General features: G+C 36.8%; 1 protein-coding gene across 5 annotated transcripts in view; it reads left to right on the forward strand.

Annotated features, from left to right (window-relative positions):
* Nucleotides 1–20392, forward strand: part of LOC111323713 (nuclear pore complex protein Nup107) — an 80221-nt gene that overhangs the window by 15197 nt on the left and 44632 nt on the right. For all 5 annotated transcript variants that reach the window (XR_015998597.1, XM_022927132.2, XM_088752874.1 and 2 more), the window contains 8 exons: nucleotides 1478–1558; nucleotides 1641–1718; nucleotides 2437–2521; nucleotides 7693–7784; nucleotides 7869–7933; nucleotides 15085–15162; nucleotides 15762–15816; nucleotides 17756–17827. Coding sequence is in view for 4 of the 5 variants with exons in the window: in XM_022927132.2 (XP_022782867.1) it covers nucleotides 1478–1558; nucleotides 1641–1718; nucleotides 2437–2521; nucleotides 7693–7784; nucleotides 7869–7933; nucleotides 15085–15162; nucleotides 15762–15816; nucleotides 17756–17827 (606 nt within the window). In the remaining variant the exon portion in view is untranslated. The remainder of the gene's footprint in view (nucleotides 1–1477; nucleotides 1559–1640; nucleotides 1719–2436; nucleotides 2522–7692; nucleotides 7785–7868; nucleotides 7934–15084; nucleotides 15163–15761; nucleotides 15817–17755; nucleotides 17828–20392) is intronic.

Raw genomic sequence — 20392 nt, forward strand, 5'->3', positions numbered from 1 at the left:
TCAAAGGGAGGAAAGAAAAACTGAAACTGTTGGGTGTTACCTTTGAGCAAGTGCCAGTTAATTGGGACACTCATATTGATTATCTACTTAGTAAGGCTAGCAGTAGGTTGTATATTTTAAGAATATGTAAATATTATGGCTACTCTATTGAGAATTTGGACTTTTTCAAAGTTTGATTCTTTCAGTTTTTACATATGTTGTTGAGGTCTGGGGGTGTGCCTTTTATAGTAAATATTTAAGTAGAATTGATAAGCTCTTTGCCATGTGTTATAAGCTGGGTTACTGCTTAAGCAGCACAGTATCTTGGATATCTGTTGTAATAGAGATAAGAAATTATGGCAACACCAAGACTGCACCAATACCATTTTTGTATTTTTCTTTTGTCAAATAGTAAATAAAGTTGTTGTTGTTGTTGTTGTAAATCACTTTGTTATCATGCTAACTAGATACTGGTGTCTATCACAACAAGGTTACCTTCAGCCTCATTCCAAATGAAAGGCTTGGCAACTGAGTACACAACTGTAAAATGGCCTATAGAGGTTTTGCATAGCAGCCATGTTGAATGGCAGGAACAACAGATTATTTTACCCATGGGAAAAAATTTTCTTTCTTATGCAAAATATTTTCATTGTTCCTGCCATCCAACATGGCTGCTGTGCAAAACCTCCATTGGTATACGTGAATGTTGATCCCTATTCGATTTGTTTATTTTTATTGTCACATGCTGTGCCTGGCAGAATTAGATAAATTATAGAGATTGATTTCATTTGGCTGTTGAGATTTAACTTTTTTTTAATCAGTTCTTGTATATCAGTGTATGAAGGGACTGTACACCTACACACTGTAAATATTAACTTCTTACTAACTGCCATACTGGGGAAATTGTTCCAAGGTTGTGGGGGGGTACAAACAGAGCGGAGCCAAAAACTAAGCAAGGGCAAGTATTCCCCATTATTACCCAACTACTCAGAGTAGCGTACAAATAGTGCATGAACAGAATACAAATTTCCTGCGATGTTGCACAGTTGGTTCTCTTGTACTGGGAAAAAAACCTGTTTAACCAGTCAGCCACGAGCACTACACTTCTCTGTCTGCTTTGGTTTTCCTCCCCTTATGATAAATGAACAGAAACACATGGCAAAAAGAAAGCAGTGGGATACTAAATGACTTATTAGATGTTTTGGTGTGTTTTATTGCTTAGAGTTTTATCTCATTGTTTGTATTTTGACTTGCTCACTGGCTTGGCAAAATATGGCACTACTTGTAAAAATACTCAGTGATACTACACGCCAAAACATCTAAAAGGATATATGCACAGTTCCAGCGAGGTTAGTGAGTACTTTACTATAAGACACTGGGACCATACTTGTTTACTTTGAATTTGCCAGTTTTTGCGACCAGAAATACACAGCTTATGACCTTTTCTGTGGAAATGGCCCATATGGCAACATGGTAACTTTCTTTTTTTCCTGTGTAGGACATGTCTTTCATTAGTGAGGGACTGCCTCCTGGACTGCTGTCATCCCTCCCTCAGCATATGTCTGGCCACACCATCCTGGTAACTGATTAGAATCTAAACTTGTTGTGCCAGCATATAATCAGAATTGAATTGTAATAATCTTGTTTCCTCCCCACTGCAGGGTTCATTGTCCTTTATGGAAGATAGTGGGTTAAGCCACCCTCTTACTCCCAGTAAACCCCTCGCCCAAGTTGTTGAGGTATGAAAGCACATTGTATATCATGTAGAGTTTTTCATCAATTTTTATGAAAAGCTATTTGATTGGTCAAATGACTCAATTGGTTGATGTAGGGTTAAGGTTACTTAAAATTAATTTTTGATCTTCCATTAACTGTTTGTAAATGTGTGTGTAGTCTGCAACAAAAGAAAGGAGACGTATATGAGAACGATTCTTCGCAGTAAAGCACTATTTGAGCAATAGTGAAAATCAGACCTGAAAAAAATTTCAGGCCTGTACGGGACTCGAACCACTGACCTCTGCGATACTAGTGCAGCGCTCTACCAATTGAGCTAACAAGCCAACTGGGAGCAGGCCATCAAATTAATTCGATATAAACCCGTAGATGATAAATCAAACAACAACAAACATATGAAACATATGTGTGAACTGCGGTTATGAGACGTATTGGTGGAGCGCTGCACTAGTATCGCAGAGGTCAGTGGTTCGAATCCCGTACAGGCCTGAAATTTTTTTCAGGTCTGATTTTCACTATTGCTCAAATAGTGCTTTACTGCGAAGAATCGTTCTCATATACGTCTCATAACCGCAGTTCACACATATGTTTCATATGTTTGTTGTTAAAAGAAAGGAGAAGTGATTGATTATGAATAATACATGTTCCTGTAAAGATGGCCTTGGAGTTAGATCGCTGGTAGTACCACTGCTTTTCATTTAAAGTCCTTTCTACTTTGTAAAGGATTTTTCACCTGGAAGTGCTGTGGAATTGTCGCAGCTAACTGAGAATGTCAGCATTTTGACTGAGAAGGATCCTGTGATTGCAGGTCAGTCTGGTAGAGTAATGTTTAACTGTACACTACATTTAATTTTGTTGGACCATTAAAGCTGCTAGTTGGGTCATTTTAACCATTTGGACCATTTTATATAGTCAACCACTTTGAGCAGTTGGACCAGTTTTCCAGGTAGACCATTTGAATTGATTGGACCACTCAGGGCTGTCACTAATTTTATCAAGTAGTCAGAGAAATTAGAAAAGTATCCAGGGTACAAAATTTTATCATTTGATTCATTTTCACGTTCCAATTCTACAGTCCGGTATCAAAGTAACTAGTTAACTGATTGGATCATTTAATCAGTTGGATGAAGTTAGACCATTTTAACCAATTGGATCAACAGTGGGACTATCTCAAGCACTTCTGCCATTTTAACCAATTGGACCATTAATTTTTAACCAGTTGTATCTTTTTATCTGGTCAGACTGTTTTAACCAATTGGACCATTTTAACCAGTTGTACCTTTTTATCTGGTCAGACTGTTTTAAGCAATTGGACCATTTTTATCTAGTTTAGACCATTTTCAACCTGTTTCACCACTTCAACCACTTGGTTCATTTTATCCATTGGACCATTTTAAGCAGTTGGGCCATAGAGTTTGACCAGTTAGACCTAGTTTGACCATTTATACTAGATGGACTATGTTATCAAATCACATCAAATCAAATCAATCAATTTCATTATGTGCATACATAAAAGGAAGCGTTGGAGATTATCCCTATCGAGGACACTCCCTACATAAAATAATTATAAAATATACTACAATGTAAAGTTTAAGAGTCATTAAGAAATAGGTAAAAAAAATATATATATAATTATAACAAACTGGTTCAAGACTTCAGAGGTAGTTCATCGTTTTATTACGACAGCTCTGTGTTGTATGGTCGAAAATGACCACATTCATCAGGTAATTTCAACGATTGGCCGTTAACTTACAATTACTGGATATAAAAGCTGGAATATGGTTGCTACTGGAGATATAAAAACAACGCTACTTATCCATATAAGTCATGTGACTGGTATGCATAATTTTGGAGATTGTTACTTGATTATGAGGTTTTTAAGGAGGTATCTGTTTCTATGAGGGCATTAACTTGCTAGCTCATTTTGCTTGTTTAGACTGCAAAATTCCTTTTTATATATGATCATGAATTTTTCAAAAAGACAAATTACATTTCTTAGTAATGTTGTTGTATGGTTTGCATTGTTTGATGATTTTCCACACTAGCTTGAAAGGTTTGTTATTGTCCTTCAGTGTCCATATGTGTTTAGATAATTCAGTCTCGTCTCTCTTGTTTTGGTGTCGGAAGGAAGCTGTGTGGTTTCTGTACCGTTCTTTAAAGTTTGTTGCGAGTCCCACGTATGAATCTGTTGACGTTTCAGTTGTGACTGTTGCTTGGTAGACTACGTTTGATGCGAGGCATTTTCCCTCTAGGGGGCATTGGTCTTTTTTGCGGCAGTCACATTCTTTGTCTAGTGTTTGTGGTGAATTTTGTGACTGGTTGTAATCTGTAGCTTTTTGTTGTGTGACGATTGTTTTGACTTTAGGGATGCAGGAGTAGCTTATCCTTAGTGTGTGGCGATTGAAGATCTTGTGTAATGGATGGTTTTTCGGGAAGCATCTGTCAACAATATTTAAGAACTTTCTTCCCAGATTGGTCTTATTCATGTCTTTTTGAAAAATTCACGATCATATGTAAAAAGGAACTTTGCAGTCTAAACAAGCGAAATGAGCTAGCAGGTTCATGCCCCCATAGAAACAGATACCTCCTTAAAAACTTCATAATCAAGTAACAATCTCTGAAATTATGCATACCAGTCACTTGACTTATATGGATAAGTAGCGTTGTTTTTATATCTCCAGTAACAACCATATTCCAGCTTTTATAGCCAGTAATTGTAAGTTAACGGTTAATCCTTGAAATTACCTGATGAGTGTGGTCATTTTAGACCATACGAAACAGAGCTGTCGTAATAAAACAATGAACTACCTCTGAAGTCTTGAACCAGTTCATTATAATTATCAATGCTCTTCTAAGAGTTGAGCACTCTTCGAAATACATTCAAATCAAGTCCAAGAATATATATATATATAAACAGAATAAAAAGGTAAACCAAACGATGAGCTCCCAGTAGAAGGATCCAAGGAGGATACAGTGCTTCAATGAAAATATTAAGTAAGTGTAAAACGATGAAACATGAAGCAAACTTCTAACTGTTCCAGCTTGAATGTGGCGACATTTCGGCCTTCGGCCTTCTTCAGGTGGAACGTATTTACATAAAAACTAAAAGTCCTTCTTGCGTTCGGTGTAGGTTAGCTTTTCGTCGTGTCTGCTTTGTGTGAGTGCACTTTCATAGTGTGGTTTGGTTTTGTTGAAGAGTTCTTTGCTTGAGGAGATGTGGGAGATTCGTCGGCCGATTGCTGCAGGTATGTGTTTTATTATTGTTGGTGGGTGGTTGGAATTGGTGTTGATGTAAAGGGTTTCGTTGTTGGGCTTTCTGTATGGATAGTAGCTTCCGTCCGTGAGGTTTAGGGTGACATCTAGGAAGTTGCAGATTTTGAGGTTTGTGTTTATGGAGATGTTCAGGCCTTGTTTCTTGAATTCGTGTGTGATGTCCTTTCTGGTCCATTCAGATTGTGGTCCACTTGTGTTTCTTAGAAGCACCAGTCTGTCATCCCTGTAGAGTCCTACGTTGTTCTTGCCATACTTTTCGCCGAGGCTATTCAGGAGAAAAAGCCCGATAAGCTCACAAACTTCTGCTCCATCGAAGCTGCCCATGGTGACGTCAAACATGCTGCTTGGTTTTTTTTGGTCCAGGCAGTCTCGTCGAATAAAAGCGATTTCCGGCAGTGCATGATTATTTCGATGTCTTTGTTGCTGATTGTGGTGTAATTCTTGGCAAAAGAAATTGTGTTAGAGAGAAGGGATTCTGTGATGGATGGGTAGAAGCTGTCGATGTTGAACGAGGCGAACGAATGCTTCTACTTGCTGGGTATGTCGGTGAACCAATTGATTACATCTGATTCGTTTTTCCACTGGTTGAGCTTCGTTGTTTTTCTAATTTTTGAGTTGATGTTGTCAAGAATTTGTTTGCTGACTTTTCCAAGTTCACTTTTTGCGGGGTTTATGAGGCGGCATGTAGGGTGGTTGGCGAAGTTATCTTTATGGTCTTTTAGGGTGATAAAAGTTTGTAGTTTTGCGGTCTGTTCTGCGTGGTCGTCGATTTTGAGCTCTTGGGCGAGAGCTCAAAATTGACGACCACGCAGAACAGACCTCACTTCATGCGTCATCTACAACGCCAACGTAACAACTGAAAATGACACAACCGGAAAGAATTACATTGGACTAACAGAAGGAACCTTTAAACAATGCTACACGCAGCACAAACTTTCTTTTCGAAACAGAAACTATTCAAGCAGCACGAACTATCAAAGTATATCTGGACACTCAAAGACAGCAACACCAACTTCACAATTAACTGGAGTATTTTAGCAACCGCCCTGGCCTACAACAACAAAAGCAAGCGGTGCCACTTGTGCCTCACAGAGAAACTTTACCTAATTACAGCTAAGAAGCCATCTTTATTAAACAAAAGAACAGAACTTATTTCTAAATGCCGACATGAGAATAAATTTTACTTATCAAATTTCACAATCTGCCAACAATAGCCCCCCCCAGAGAATATAATTATATTTATTTCATCGCACCAGCAAATTAATTAACTGCTATATATAAGAAGGTATGTTCTTTATTGAATTAAATTCTGTCTGATGAGCGCTTTGGCGCGAAACTCAGAGTAACAGAGAATTGATGCGTCCTCTTAGATTCTTCAACTAATATATAACCCAGCTCTGGTAACGTAGCATTGAGCACTTTTTGCCAAGGTAGGCTCTACCCTCACATTTATATATATATATATAACAAGTTAAAAGGCCTTGAGCCAACAGTGATGCCGCGCCAGAAGGATCCAAAGGGATTCACAGTCCAAACCTCAATAAACAGTAGGAAAAATATTGTAGTACATGAGGACGGACAACTTCGAGCTAAGAAAGACATATACTCAAATAAAAAGTCTAAGAAAGTTTAATAAAATACGTTTCGGTCCGAGACCTTCATCAGTTGTAATACAATGACTTACAAATTCCTTAAATAGATTTATATAGGGCGTGATGACACATATAAACAAACACAGTAATTACTACATGAAAAATTAGCACAATAAAAAGAAATGGAAAAATTGTCGAATCCACTGAAAATGTTAAGCAGCCAGCATTGACTTGAAAGGCGAGAGTTGTACTAAAATTCCCAATCAACGCTGAGACTGAGACCTTTGATGCCCGCGCAATTTGAAAAAATTCTCCGCATTAATTATAGTTTATTCTTTTTTGGAGTGAAATTCCTGGCGCTTATTCAAGCCTAAGGGTGCCAGAGAGAACAATTGTGCGCTCCAATATGCTTCTTTGGTAATTAGAAGTTTCTCGATGTTACCTGAATTGTTTACTGTCGCCTGCACTTGATCAATGCATTGGAATGAGAAATCGCTTAAATCATGTGGTGTTTTTTTAAAATGTACCGCTACTTCACAGGTCTTTTTCTTAGTGACCATAGCAGATTTGTGGTTGCGAAATCTAATTCTAAAGTCATTTGTTGTGGAACCACAAATTTTGACTTCATGGATCCATCACCTTTTTAGATATTTTTGCAGGAGGGCCACATTTAGTGCATCAAACATTTTATTATGGGTTTGAAGTAAAATTTGAATAGTAGAAATGCCCAAAATAATAACAAAATATCATGGTGAATGTATTGTCCATATGCAAAAATTAATACCATAATTGTCATCAAACAATAGTCCAAGGTGAAGTGGAAACTTTTTTATAGATTGTAATCTATAAGAAGATTGACTTTTTGTATGCATGCATGTAGGCTGAAAATGTAACCTATTAACATGGTGGAAGTAGGTAGTTCCAGACTAACCTTCTGTAACTGTTTTGACAATCTTTTTTATTTGGTATTGTTGAGATGTTTGGTCAATACAAAGAAAAATTTAGAAAGAAACAAACTTTAAAGAAGGAAAAAGAGGAAGAACATGTTTCAGAAAATACATACTGTAGCTCTGTGATTGTTACTGATCTATTGCATGTTACATCTCATTTTCAGCCAGTTCAAGCTTGTTTGAAGAATTCATGAGTGCATTAACATCATTTCCAGATACAAGGCATATTTTTGATGTGGTAGCTGGATATGAAAAGGTAATTCCTGTACAGTAGAACTTATTCTTAGGTGTTATACATTACTGTATTATAGATTGTGTTTTTAATGTATAGTTGCTTTAGGCTTGTAGGCAACAGTTGCGGGTTCTGAATGGATTGATTAGGCAATCATCACCAGGAAAAACTAAGTAAGTGTATATTTTGAAGTGACATGTCTCTAAAGTGAATGTAACAGTAAAAATTAATTTTACAAACTTGAGAAAGGTTGAGGAGGAGCACTCTGTTGGAGAAATGAATATCTTTGCACTTTGCTACAGTGTGCATGTAGTACTGAGCAAGAGTAATGCAAATGGCAAACACATGTTTTCCTGAAAATTGCAAGTTTTAATATCAACGATATTTGAATGAGAGATTGATTAGGAAGATAAACTTGTATTGTTTGATATAACTCTCAAAGCTATTGCTCTTATTTTTGCCACACATTACAAAGCCCTTTGTGACCTATCTTTGGCGTTAAGTGTTACAACTATTGTTTCAACTCTATAATATATGATGGCAGCTTGGTGACATAGTGTTTGCACTCTGGGATATGGCTGCAGTTCAACAGTGTGTTTTTCTCTCTCTTTGAAATATTTTGACTGCCTTTTGATGACACTTTTGCATTCAAGATGTTATTACTTAGGGTGATTCCTTAGGAAAAAAGGTATTCAGCAATTTTTTTTAACTTTCCTTAAATATTTCCTACCAATGTCTGTTTTGAAAAATGCAATAAACAGATAGGTCACCGTGCTTGTTTAAGAGATGTGATGGACCAATGCCACTCCTTTTATGCCTAACATACACTAAAACCTTTTTAGAATACTCAAAAAAAAAAAAAAAAAAAATTCTGGAATGAACTGATTAGTACAAAATTAGCCAATCAGCTACCTTTTACCAAGCTGAGTTGGGTTATCATACCCAAGAAGTAAAAACTGTCAGATCATTGATCAGCTCATAGAAAACAAACTTGTGAAGTTCACAGTTTAACTCCATGAGTTTGAAATGTACAGAGGCAGTCTGAATTTCTTCTACAAAAGCTTGCAGACAACCAATCAGTTCTAGGTACCTTTAGCAGTCAGCAATGCAAAGGAAGATGTCAATCAAAAGTTAATTTATATTTTTAATTTTTGAGCCACATCGGGTTTCAAATGCAAACTTAGATAATTTGCCAACATGTAGCCAATTGCAAAATTCTTTCTTAAAATACAAAATCATATTTAATCAGCAGGGTAATGTACAGTTAAATGAACTTTCCTATAGACTTACTCAGTGTTTGTAGTTCATTTTCCAGTCTGTTTCTTAGATTTCTTAGATCTGTTTCTTAAGGATCATGAGCAGTTTGTGCAGATCGAGAATACCAAGTCGTCTATTCGTCAATTGTTAGGTGGCGTACCACAGGGTTCTGTACTGGGGCCACTCCTGTGTGTTCTGTATACAGCGCCAATCGCTGATATCATTAAGTCTCATGATCTTCATTACCACCTATATGTGGATGATTCACAAATTTATGTCTCTTTCCCTTCTCAATCACAACAAGACCTCTGCTTGGTTAAGTCTAAATCAGTGGCATGTGTTAAACACATTGACTCGTGGGTGGTCTTGAATAGATTGAAGCTAAATCAAGATAAAACTGAACTGCTACTCATTAGTGCTAGATATCGTCAGTCTCTTGCTTTAACTCATCTTCAAGTTGGTGAGGAAAAGATTTGTCCTAGTGAATCAGTACGAAATCTGGGAGTTCACTGTGATCAGCACGCAAGGATGCATGTACATGTGAAAAAAGTCTGTCAAGCCTCATTCTACCATCTAAGGAATATAAGTAAAATTAGAAGATACCTAAGCCAGGACACTACTGAAATTCTGATTCATGCCTACATAACCTCTCAATTGGATAATTGTAATTCTCTGCTTTATGGACTTCCAACCTATATGATTAATAAGTTACAGATAATACAGAATGCTGCTGCAAGAATTGTTACTCTCACAAAGAAAACTGATCATATTACTCCTGTTCTATGCAAGCTTCACTGGTTACCAATTCAATATAGAATTATTTTTAAAATACTCCTGTTAGTCTACAAAGGTCTGAATGGTTTAGCTCCTGCTTATATTTCTGAACTTTTACATTATTGTACCAGTTCTCGTTTACTACGCTCTGCTTCACAAAGACTCTTGAGCATTCCACAAGGACATCTATGAAGACATGTGGTGACAGAGCTTTTTCGGCTGCTGGCCCCAAACTGTGGAACAAACTACCTTTATCACTTAGATCATCAAACACTTTGGCTGTTTTCAAAAAGGACTTGAAGACTTATTTGTTTAAACTTGCCTTTAGTTAACAATTTATACCTTAATTTCTTTTGTAATTATGTAATCTCTTTTTTATTAATTTGTATTTTTTTTAATCGTATAGTAGATATTGTAGAGCACTATGAAGAAGTAGTCGACTTAGCGCTATATAAATGCTTATTATTATTATTATTATTATTATAGATACTTAATCAGGTATGTTGAAACAGACACATCTGCAAAGTAGGCTCATAATCTTTGCCAAAATTCCCTTTGCCCTATAGACATTTTTTGAAATTTCTATCAAAGGTTAAAAGAAAATACTTCTTGTGAGATACAGTACATTTAGCAGAACAGGGCTGGGTTGTTCAAAGCTGTGTTAAGATGACCCAGGGTTAGTGTGAAATTTTATTTTAGACCTGAAAGCTTGAAGGACAAAATTAAGTTTATTTCTTTTTTTCTACAATTTTTTGATTGAATGCTCAAAAAACAAAGGGGAAAATTTTCCCAGAAAGGCTTTTGAATAGAGAAATATAGAAACCTGGATTAAAATTTAACCCTGGGTTAGTGCTAATGGGCCTTTAAACAACTGTGCCTAGGACTAGAAAGAAAAAAAACAAAGTAATAAAAACAGCATTCACCAAAAGTGGGGACAAACTCAGTCATCAATTAACATTGCTTCCATCCTCCACTCCCAGAAGTGAAGGTATTTAATGGTATGGCAACCATGCAGTATCAATGTAAATTTTAGGTCACTTTTTGGAAATCAGTTTTGTTGCAACCATGCTGAAAGTTGCGTTTTACACAAGAAACAGAATTGATTGTTTCCTCATGAATCTTATCATCATCATACTTTGTTTCCTTTGTTTATTGTTAATGGAAATGTGCATTTTGAAAACTAAAGTGAACACAGGTATTCGAGGAAAAATATCAAAACAATTATTTCTCAGGCCTTTACTCATGATAAAGAATGTCAGTTCTGAAAAGGATGGTTTTTAGACACTGGAAAAACCTTAAAGCTTCCACAGCACATGTAAACTGCTTTCCCCTCACACTTCCCACACAACACTTGAATAACAATCTTTAATGAAATCTTTCAAAAGCTATTTGATTATGTAGTTTTTATGTTGCTAACAAATAGATGTCTTATATGAGAACGATCCTTCGCAGTAAAGCACTATTTGAGCAATAGTGAAAATCAGACTTGAAAAAAATTTCAGGCCTGTACGGGACTCGAACCACTGACCTCTGCGATACTAGTGCAGCGCTCTACCAATTGAGCTAACAAGCCAACTGGGAGCAGGCCATCAAATTAATTCGATATAAACCCGTAGATGATAAATCAAACAACAACATATACGTCTCATAACCGCAGTTCACACATATGTTTCATATGTTTGTTCTTGTTTGATTTATCATCTACGGGTTTATATCGAATTAATTTGATGGCCTGCTCCCAGTTGGCTTGTTAGCTCAATTGGTAGAGCGCTGCACTAGTATCGCAGAGGTCAGTGGTTCAAGTCCCGTACAGGCCTGAAATTTTTTTCAGGTCTGATTTTCATTATTGCTCAAATAGTGCTTTACTGCGAAGGATCGTTCTCATATACGTCTCATAACCGCAGTTCACACATATGTTTCATATGTTTGTTGTTGTTTAAATAGATGTCTTGTATGACATACATCACACTAGAAAGGTCCTTTTTCTCATCATAGTTGTTTGAAATGCTATGAAAAATGAAACAAACTGAAGTAGGCAAGGAGGGCATTTTAAAAAGAGGCTTGAGAAAGGCACTATGTAGTGCCCCCACTACACTAAAGGTTTGACTGTGGATTATGATAGGCTGATACCCATAATCATTGCCTTGTCAGTAATAGTCACAAATTGTGGGGTCTGTGACTTGCTACACAACTTTTTTAGGGGGGGCTGGGATGAGGGTGTTTTTGGAAGTACACATGTGTGAGTTGAGGAACATTTTTTGGCAATTTCTCCAGAACTGCTTAACCAATTATTTTTTATGGAGGGAGGGTTAGTAACATTTGCAGTTGTTGTCTTTTGTCCCATTGCAGAACCATAGCTGGTCACATCCTAAATGATTATATGTAGAGATGTAGAAGACCGCTACAACAGTATCATGTGACTGAAATACAATGCAGTCTTCAGCATGGAGAAACATTCTTGTGTCTGCCTCCCCATTATGCAACCTTACTGGCAGATGGTGGAAAGGATGTTTTCCATTTTGTGTCACTGATACTGTATCCCGACTATTTCCAAAGCATGCTGCTGGCACCAAATTCTCTCAAGGATAAAGTGCCCTTTTTTGCAATCTCTTATCAATTGCCTCTTACACAGTGTTCATACGTCTCTTGAAAACCCTTGAAAACCCTTGAATTTCAGGAGGCTGATTTCAAGACCTTGAAAGTACTTGAATTTCGTTTTGGGTCCTTGAAAGTCCTTGATTTTTTATTGAACAACATTGAAAAATACCTGCTTTTGTTTTACACCATCGGTCAACACAAAACATAGATGTTAACAGAAACATTTTTCTTGGTTTTGAGGGAAAATTGTCATTACAAAAAGTCCTTGAAATTTCTAAGTAGGGTCCTGAAAAGTCCTTGAATCTTTGGCCTGAAAAGATGTACAAACCCTGCTTACATTAACCTTTATGGTGGTCTTATTCAATAGATTTAAAATAACACTGTTCCATTTTTGGGGGACTGGTATGAATGATGTTGATATTCTTAGTAGATGACCCTCAAATGACTTGGTCATCATATCTAATGGAGTTCTCCTTGTCATGGCAAGCAAATGCAACATCTACACAATGGCAGCCTTCGCTTGTGGGGCACTTAAGACTTTGAGGTATTTATTATTGATGCACATTCCTCCTCATCTACACAATTGCCATACCATCTATGATTAATGCAGTTGATAAATCCCACACAGCTGTGGTAACTGTAATAATTGCAGCTCGCTCATGTGTGGTAAGAAACTATCATTCCAGACCTCTGTCTCAGGCCAATTATGACATACAGGTCAATACTTGATTGAATGATAAACATTGGGCTCAACATCAAACGTAAGCTCCTTGACTCCCCAATTGTATAATAACTGGGATTGAAAGCACTTATTAGAGTTTATTGATGCCACAATCAACTAACAAATTTATTGCAGTTGGGAGTCTCTTATTAGAGCTCATTGACTCCCTAAACAACTAAGAAACTCTTTGCAATCAGGAACTCTCATGAGAGCCCATTTGCACCCTGATCAACCAACAAACCTCATGTGATCAAGAGCTCTTATCAGAATTCATTGACTCTCCAATCAACCAACTCGCAAGAGATCAGGAGCTCTTATTAGAGTTATTGGCTCCCCAACTGGCCAAAAAAATTCCTGCCATCGAAAGCTGTTGTCAGAGCTCAGTTGATTTCTGTTCAAGTGACAAACTTCTTGTGATAGGGCACTGTTATTGAAGCTCATTGATCCCCTAATTGACTCAAAAACTTCCTGCAACTGGGAGCACTTTTCAAAGTTCTTCAACTCCCTACTTACCCAGCAAACATTTTGCAATCAGGAGCTCTTATCAGAGCTCATTGACTCCCCATTTGACCAACAAACTTTGTGCCATTAGGAGCTCCTGTCTGAGCTCATTGACTCCATAATCCCTACCAAATTTCTTGCAATCTGGAGCTCTTGTCAGAGTTCTTTGATCACCCCTATTGACCAACAAACTACTTGTGATCCAGAGCTCTTATCAAAATCACTTATTCCTTGATCAGCCAATAAATTCCTTCCAATCAGGAACTCTTCAGCTGACCAACAATTCCTGCCATTATAAACTTCTGTTAGAGCTCACTGACTCCCCATCCAACCTACAAACTTCTTGTAGTGAAGTGCTGTTACTGGAGCTTATAGACCCTCCCAATTGACCAAGAAAACTTCTTCCAATTGGGTGCACTTATCAGAGCTCACTGACTGCCATATGACCAACAAACTTTGTGTTATTGGGAGCTCTTATCAGAGCTCATTGACTCCCTAATCTGCCAACAAATTAATTTTATTTCTTGTGGTCTGGAGCTCTTTAACCCCCCCCCCCCCCCAACAAAATTTTTGTGATCTCAAGTTTTATCATAATTTATTGACTTCCCAATGAACCAACAAATTTCTGGTGATCAGGGGCTCTTAATAGAGCTCGTTGACTCTTCAATTGACCAAAGCTCTTTGACTCCTGATTGACCCACAAACTTCTTGAAATTGGGAGCTCTTGTCAGAGCTCATGTATTCCCTAGTTGACCAACAATTTATGTGCTGATGGGAGGTCTTAACAGAGCTCATTAACTCCCCAATTGAACCACAAACTTTGTGCTATTGGGAGCTCTTCTCAAAGCTCATTGCCTCCCCCTTCCCCAAAATTTCTGGCAATCAGGGGCTCTTGTAGAGCTCATTGACTCCCCAATTGACCAACAAACTTCTTGCAATCAGGAGCTCTTATCAGAGGTTATTGACTCCTCAACTGACCAACATCTGTTTTGTATTCTTTTCAGCATTGTTTACTATCATTTTATATCACAAGGTAAATTTTCCTATAGTTTCCTTATAAACTGTCACCATGGTGACAGTTTCAACTTTTTCCATGGTCCCACATCAACTAACTCCCAAAGTTACACCACCCCTCCAAATTTTGTTTTATTTTTAAATTTTTTTTTTTTTAGTTCTGGTTGTATTGCTGAGGAGTTCCTGAACACATAATTACAAGCCCCTAATAGCAAATCACTGACCCCACAATTTGTGGCCAGGACTAGTGTAGTGATGTCCTCTGGGCATCAGGCTATCATAATGTGATGTCAAACCTTTTGTGCAGTGGGGGTGCGTTTAAGGTTGATTTTCTCTGGTCTCCTCTCCTCGACTAAAGTACAGTGTAAGTTAAGAAACTTTTGACTCAAAAAAGATGTCTTTAAACTAAGAACATTTTATTTGATGGTGGAGAAATCTTAAAATGTGTTTTTTTGGTAGATTTTCTAAACAAGTTGACATATTGCATCTCATTTCTCAAGAGAGTTACACTTGGAGACTTGTTGGCTCTCTATACAGGTGGGCACTGTTCATACATGTTCATGCTTTAAACTGTTGCCTGTATATTTATTCTGATAGCCTTTCTTCATAAATCCTTTATTCAGAAACCCTTGTGGCAATGTTTTTAATATAGGAGCCATTCTGCTCCTTTATTCAAACAACAAAAATTTCATAAGAATGCCTCCATAAATTTCAAACCCTATACTTTGCTAGAAATTTGTCGGAGAAATTAAAGGGGTGAAGGGATGCATCTTTGTGAGGATGATTTGATATGGTAGAAGTGAATACAAGTAGCAGCCTATCTTGTTCAAATTGACAAAATGGAAACAACTGAGAGAAATCTTTTGATAATTAATGATCTACCTCACATTTCTTACTAGGGATTCAATTTTGGCCAATACTATTTTTTCTGGTGTTGATTTGTGTTACAATTATTAGTGAACACAACATGTGGTTTGAGTTTGTTGGTGGCGTCTCCATCCCTGGGTTTGGTTCCACCCTCCACCACCTCAATTACCATTCCAGTTTGGTCATAAAAAGTAGGGGAAGATGAGTTAATCCAATTACGTGCCACTGGTGGTGCAATTTGAATCTATTATGATTTGTTAAATTTGAAGTGACAGACTACAATATGGAGTAGGTGATGATGGAGCTATGTTGACAAATTTTGTGGTGAGTACAGTACAATCAGTGTACATCTGATTTCAAAATCACATGGAAGTGAGGCTTGTAATTGCCATGACCAGAGGGTTTTTTTTTGTTTTTTTTTTCACTTACTGATGATCGCGGCTTTGGTACTCACTGTTAGAAGTTTCACTGCGTAAAAAAAAAAAAAAAAAGGAAAAATGCCCTCTGGTACCCAGGGTAGTTTGCAACTGAATGTAGTTCTTAATATGTGCACATGATTTGCCCAAATTTTATGTTCAAATAAAAACCTTTACATAAATTTTTGAAATTACCATAAATGGCATAGTCATTGTTTCATAGACAAGGGGTGAAACTTGGAAATCATTACTGATCTTAATAGTTGGACCAAAATTGTTCAAATGCAAGGTACACCTGCACGGTCAAAAGTCTAGAATATTTTAGTGAAGACAATGCCTAACAATAGAGAATTAAATGATATCTGACACAGAAAACCTATAAATTAACTTAATAAAAGAGAGATCAAGGGGCATTGTGAATACCATTTGTTCAGTTACTGAGAGTTTTTCTCATTCCAGTGAAGACCAGGATGACTATCCCACTAGCAGATAGATTTAACAATTATTCCACGAGTGGGCGTTGGATATGAGATGATAGATAGCCAACAAGGTGCGTAGCGCCGAGTTGGCTATAACCATCTCATGTCCAACAAGCACGAGTGGAATAATTGTTTTTTTAAAAAAAATGCCCCCAAGATACTAGACAAATCTTCTCGACTTAATTTTGTTAGAAGAAACCAGATGTTACAATGTACAGATATTAGATTATGGTATATTGGCTCATATACCATACTGGCTAAGCCAATAAAAAGTTTTGAATTGCATTATCCAATGATCTAGTTTTTTTAATTGTACTTATTTTATGGACAGTTTTGTGTTGTTCGCTTCTACAAAATCAAAGTTTTGCTGCCACCAGGTCACCCATGCAGGCACCACAGTTACTTACCGCTTTTTTTCACCATATTCATAGAGTGATATATGTTATTCACCAATCTGGGGGTCTGTATTGGGAAAGAACTCTGCCCAAGGTCTGGGAGGCTGCCTGAGGTCATCTCAAGACAGAGGGCACAGCTTTTCCAATTATGGACTGACCTAGGCTGGTGATTAACAATTCTATTTTTTCCTAACGTTTAACCAAGTGCTTGCCAAAAGAACCCAAATGATTTAGGGCTACTATTATGGGTACCAAAAATGCAGATATGAAGTAACTGCAAGTCACCTTGATTAATGTGATTGTCAAGTGCAAATACCTTGTTTTTCCACTTTCTATGCTACTTTTGTGCAGGGTTATTAAATAACAAATAGTTTTTAGGCAGATACCACCTGCTGAGAGCAGGCCAAATGGGAGAAAACTGCCTGCCCTTGGAACTATAGTATAGAACTTGTAGTATACTGCCTGCTCACAAACTTAGAAAAAAATAATTTAGGATACTGCCCACTTTTAACTGTGACTGGTTCTCCCAAAAAATGCAAGTAATGGAAGCTGTAAATTTGGACATCTGTTCTTTGGAAATATTCAAGTTTGGAGCATGAGTGAAAGAAATGAAAATGAATGAAAAACTTTATTTAAGTGTCTATGTTTTTAGCTATAAGCTAATGGGGGACACTAGAAAAATTTAAAAGTCAAATACATTTACATAATTATGTAGATGATAGTTATTTACAGTAGATAATTAAAAAGATTATAAAGTTATTTAGTTAAGTTTTAAATTTCATGAGCCCTTCATTAGCCCTTTGTCTTTTGCTCTGATGAAGGGCTAACACTCCAAATGTCAGCATTAGAAAATTTTACAGTGGCTATTTACATCATTAACATAGTTGATAAAACAAATCTTGTAATCACCAATTAGTGCAGTACCATAATGTCTCTTGTATTCATTTTGTGTTGGCTTTTGTTGGCTTTTCAGGGCAAAGACTGGAATGAAAAAAAGATCATAAATGATCTGTATGAAAGAGAAGCCTCAACTAGGCAAAAACAGGTATGCATGGAAGATAAAAGAGGTGCCACTAACCCTACTAACCCCACTGGTAGAGACACACCTTTCATTTCTGATAATGTTCTATCTCATGTTACTTTCAATGTGGAAAAACATTTGCTGTGCCATCTCTCTGCTAAGTGTGGTCTTCCAAAAATGACTGTGTATTCAGCTATGTTATTCCATAGCTTTATACTTGTACTTTTTCTGTATGGTGTGGTTCCAGAAAATATCCCTACCCCCCATGGAAGACTTTTTGATATGCACCCCCACCCCCCACGATTTTCCATTCAAGGGGACGTTTGATGACCCCCCACCCCCCAAGAATTTCCAGTATTTTAATCTGGGACTTTATACCACCCTTGGAAATTCAGTAGTTTTTGTACTCACAAAAAGAGAAAGTGAATACTAAGTTAGTTATGTAATAATAATAATAATTATTATTAATTATTAATTATTAATTATTAATTATTAATTATTATATTAATAATTATTATTATTATTATTATTATTATTATTATTATTATTATTATTATTATTATTATTATTATTATTATTATTACAACACTAAAAACATTAAATCATATCCGTGCTGTTTTTATGTAAGATTATAAGCTTAAAAATCTGGGTTGCAAAATTGAAACTGATTGAAAATGTCGACTGTTCCACGTACGTTTTTGTGATAACTCAGATGAGAATGTTTCACTCGCTTAAACAACTTTGCAAACGATAGTAAATAGAACAGAAACTTACAAGGTTCCTTTGTCTACACATTTTATCACTTTCTTCAGGTTGATTCTTATTTAAAGACTGAAAACTTCACTAGCACACACATGTTAACTAGGTTTCGTGAACATCATCACGATTTATTACGGTGGCTAGGTAACCGGGCCTTCTGAAGGTCGAGCAAGAAATGGGAACGAAAGTACTCCGACAACCGTGAATAATGACAATATTTGACTCCGTTCCTAGCTTTGGGAGGTTGTAGCACTAGCTAACTCAAACAAAAACAGAAATATTAAAGCTTATAATGTTAACTTTATCTCAATGGCCAGGAGTACTGACTTTTGTTCCAAAACAACGTACGTGAGTATGTTTTTGTGCTTCAGATCGATCATATGTTGCTTTCAATGTTTGTACGTGGTTTGTCACCCTTTGGAAAAGTAGTTTCCCATGAAACCCCCCTACCCCGCGCAAATTACTGCCCTTGAACCCCCCTCCACCTCAGAATTTCCGATGATCTTCCCTGGGGGGGGGGGGGTATGGATATTTTCTGGAACCACACATGCTTTCCTGGCAAATGCACTCAAAATCCATTCTTTTATTTTTCTGTTGGAAACTTCTGATAACAACCTTTGAATTCACACTGGGGCAAGAATGACATACTCAGAAATATTTGGCATGTTTGAAACCCCATTATGATAGTGAATTTTGTCAATGAGAATGGCCTTTAATTTGATTGTTACAACTGCTTTTACACAGCCCAAAGTTGTAAGTCTCTTTTTCACAACTCTGAGTCCAGGAACTGAATTTTCAATGTGCAGAAACATCTTGTTCATGTAGTCAACTTGCATAGCATTAGGGGTTGATATTCTTTGGAGTGTTAGTGCTCATTCTGGCTCAGAGAATTGACCTTGGAACATGAACTTTATTACTTTTGGATTGCTTTTTTGTTGATTTGTATAAAATACACTTTAAACCTACTGGTCATATCAGATGTGTAATTCCTAGAATGAAAACACACTGTAAGAAAGCTTACTATATTGAATTGATAAATTATGAATACAAAGTTGGTTTGATGACCAGCTGCTGTTCAACAAATTGGCAGAACACATGCATAACAGCTAGCTTTCCAGGAAAGACAGCTTTATTCATAGTTATTCCTAAATATATACTTGTATACATACATACATACATGCATGCATATATAGATATGTAGAGGGATTAAACTTGGTGTCTGTGAAGCAGTGCTCGATACAAATAGTAGAACGGATATAATGTGTGGTGAGCAGGAAAAAAAAAAAACTACATATACATCCCTACAGACATGTTTCGTGGTTGCCCACTCATCAGGGAAAAATCCCCTGATGAGTGGGCAACCATGAAACAGGTCTGTAGGGATGTATATGTGGTTGTTTTTTTCTGTCTACCACACATTATAATTATATTTATGTATATATATGTATAATGTGTGATAAGCAGAAAAAAATCAATCAACTACATTTCATCCCTTTAGACCTGTTTTGTGGTTGTCCCACTCATCAGGGGATGAGTGGGCAACCACGAAACAGGTCTGTAGGGATGAAATGTAGTTGATTGATTTTTTTTCTGCTTATCACACCTTATACTCACTCTACTCAGGGTGAGATGAAAATGAAAAGATAAGGTTGCCCTTTGGGCAAGCTGTTACTTGAGATTACTAGCCTGAAGGTCTGAGGAGCTAGCCCGAAATTAAATTGTTTAGAAAGAATAAATAGATTTATTTATGCAAAATACAAGTGATGATGCCAAGCATAGATATAAACTAATTCTTCGTATATTTTGATTCTTGAATGTGATTTTCGTTTT

Source organism: Stylophora pistillata, chromosome 1 (assembly GCF_964205215.1).
Source record: "Stylophora pistillata chromosome 1, jaStyPist1.2, whole genome shotgun sequence".
NCBI classification, from domain to species: Eukaryota; Metazoa; Cnidaria; class Anthozoa; order Scleractinia; family Pocilloporidae; genus Stylophora; species Stylophora pistillata.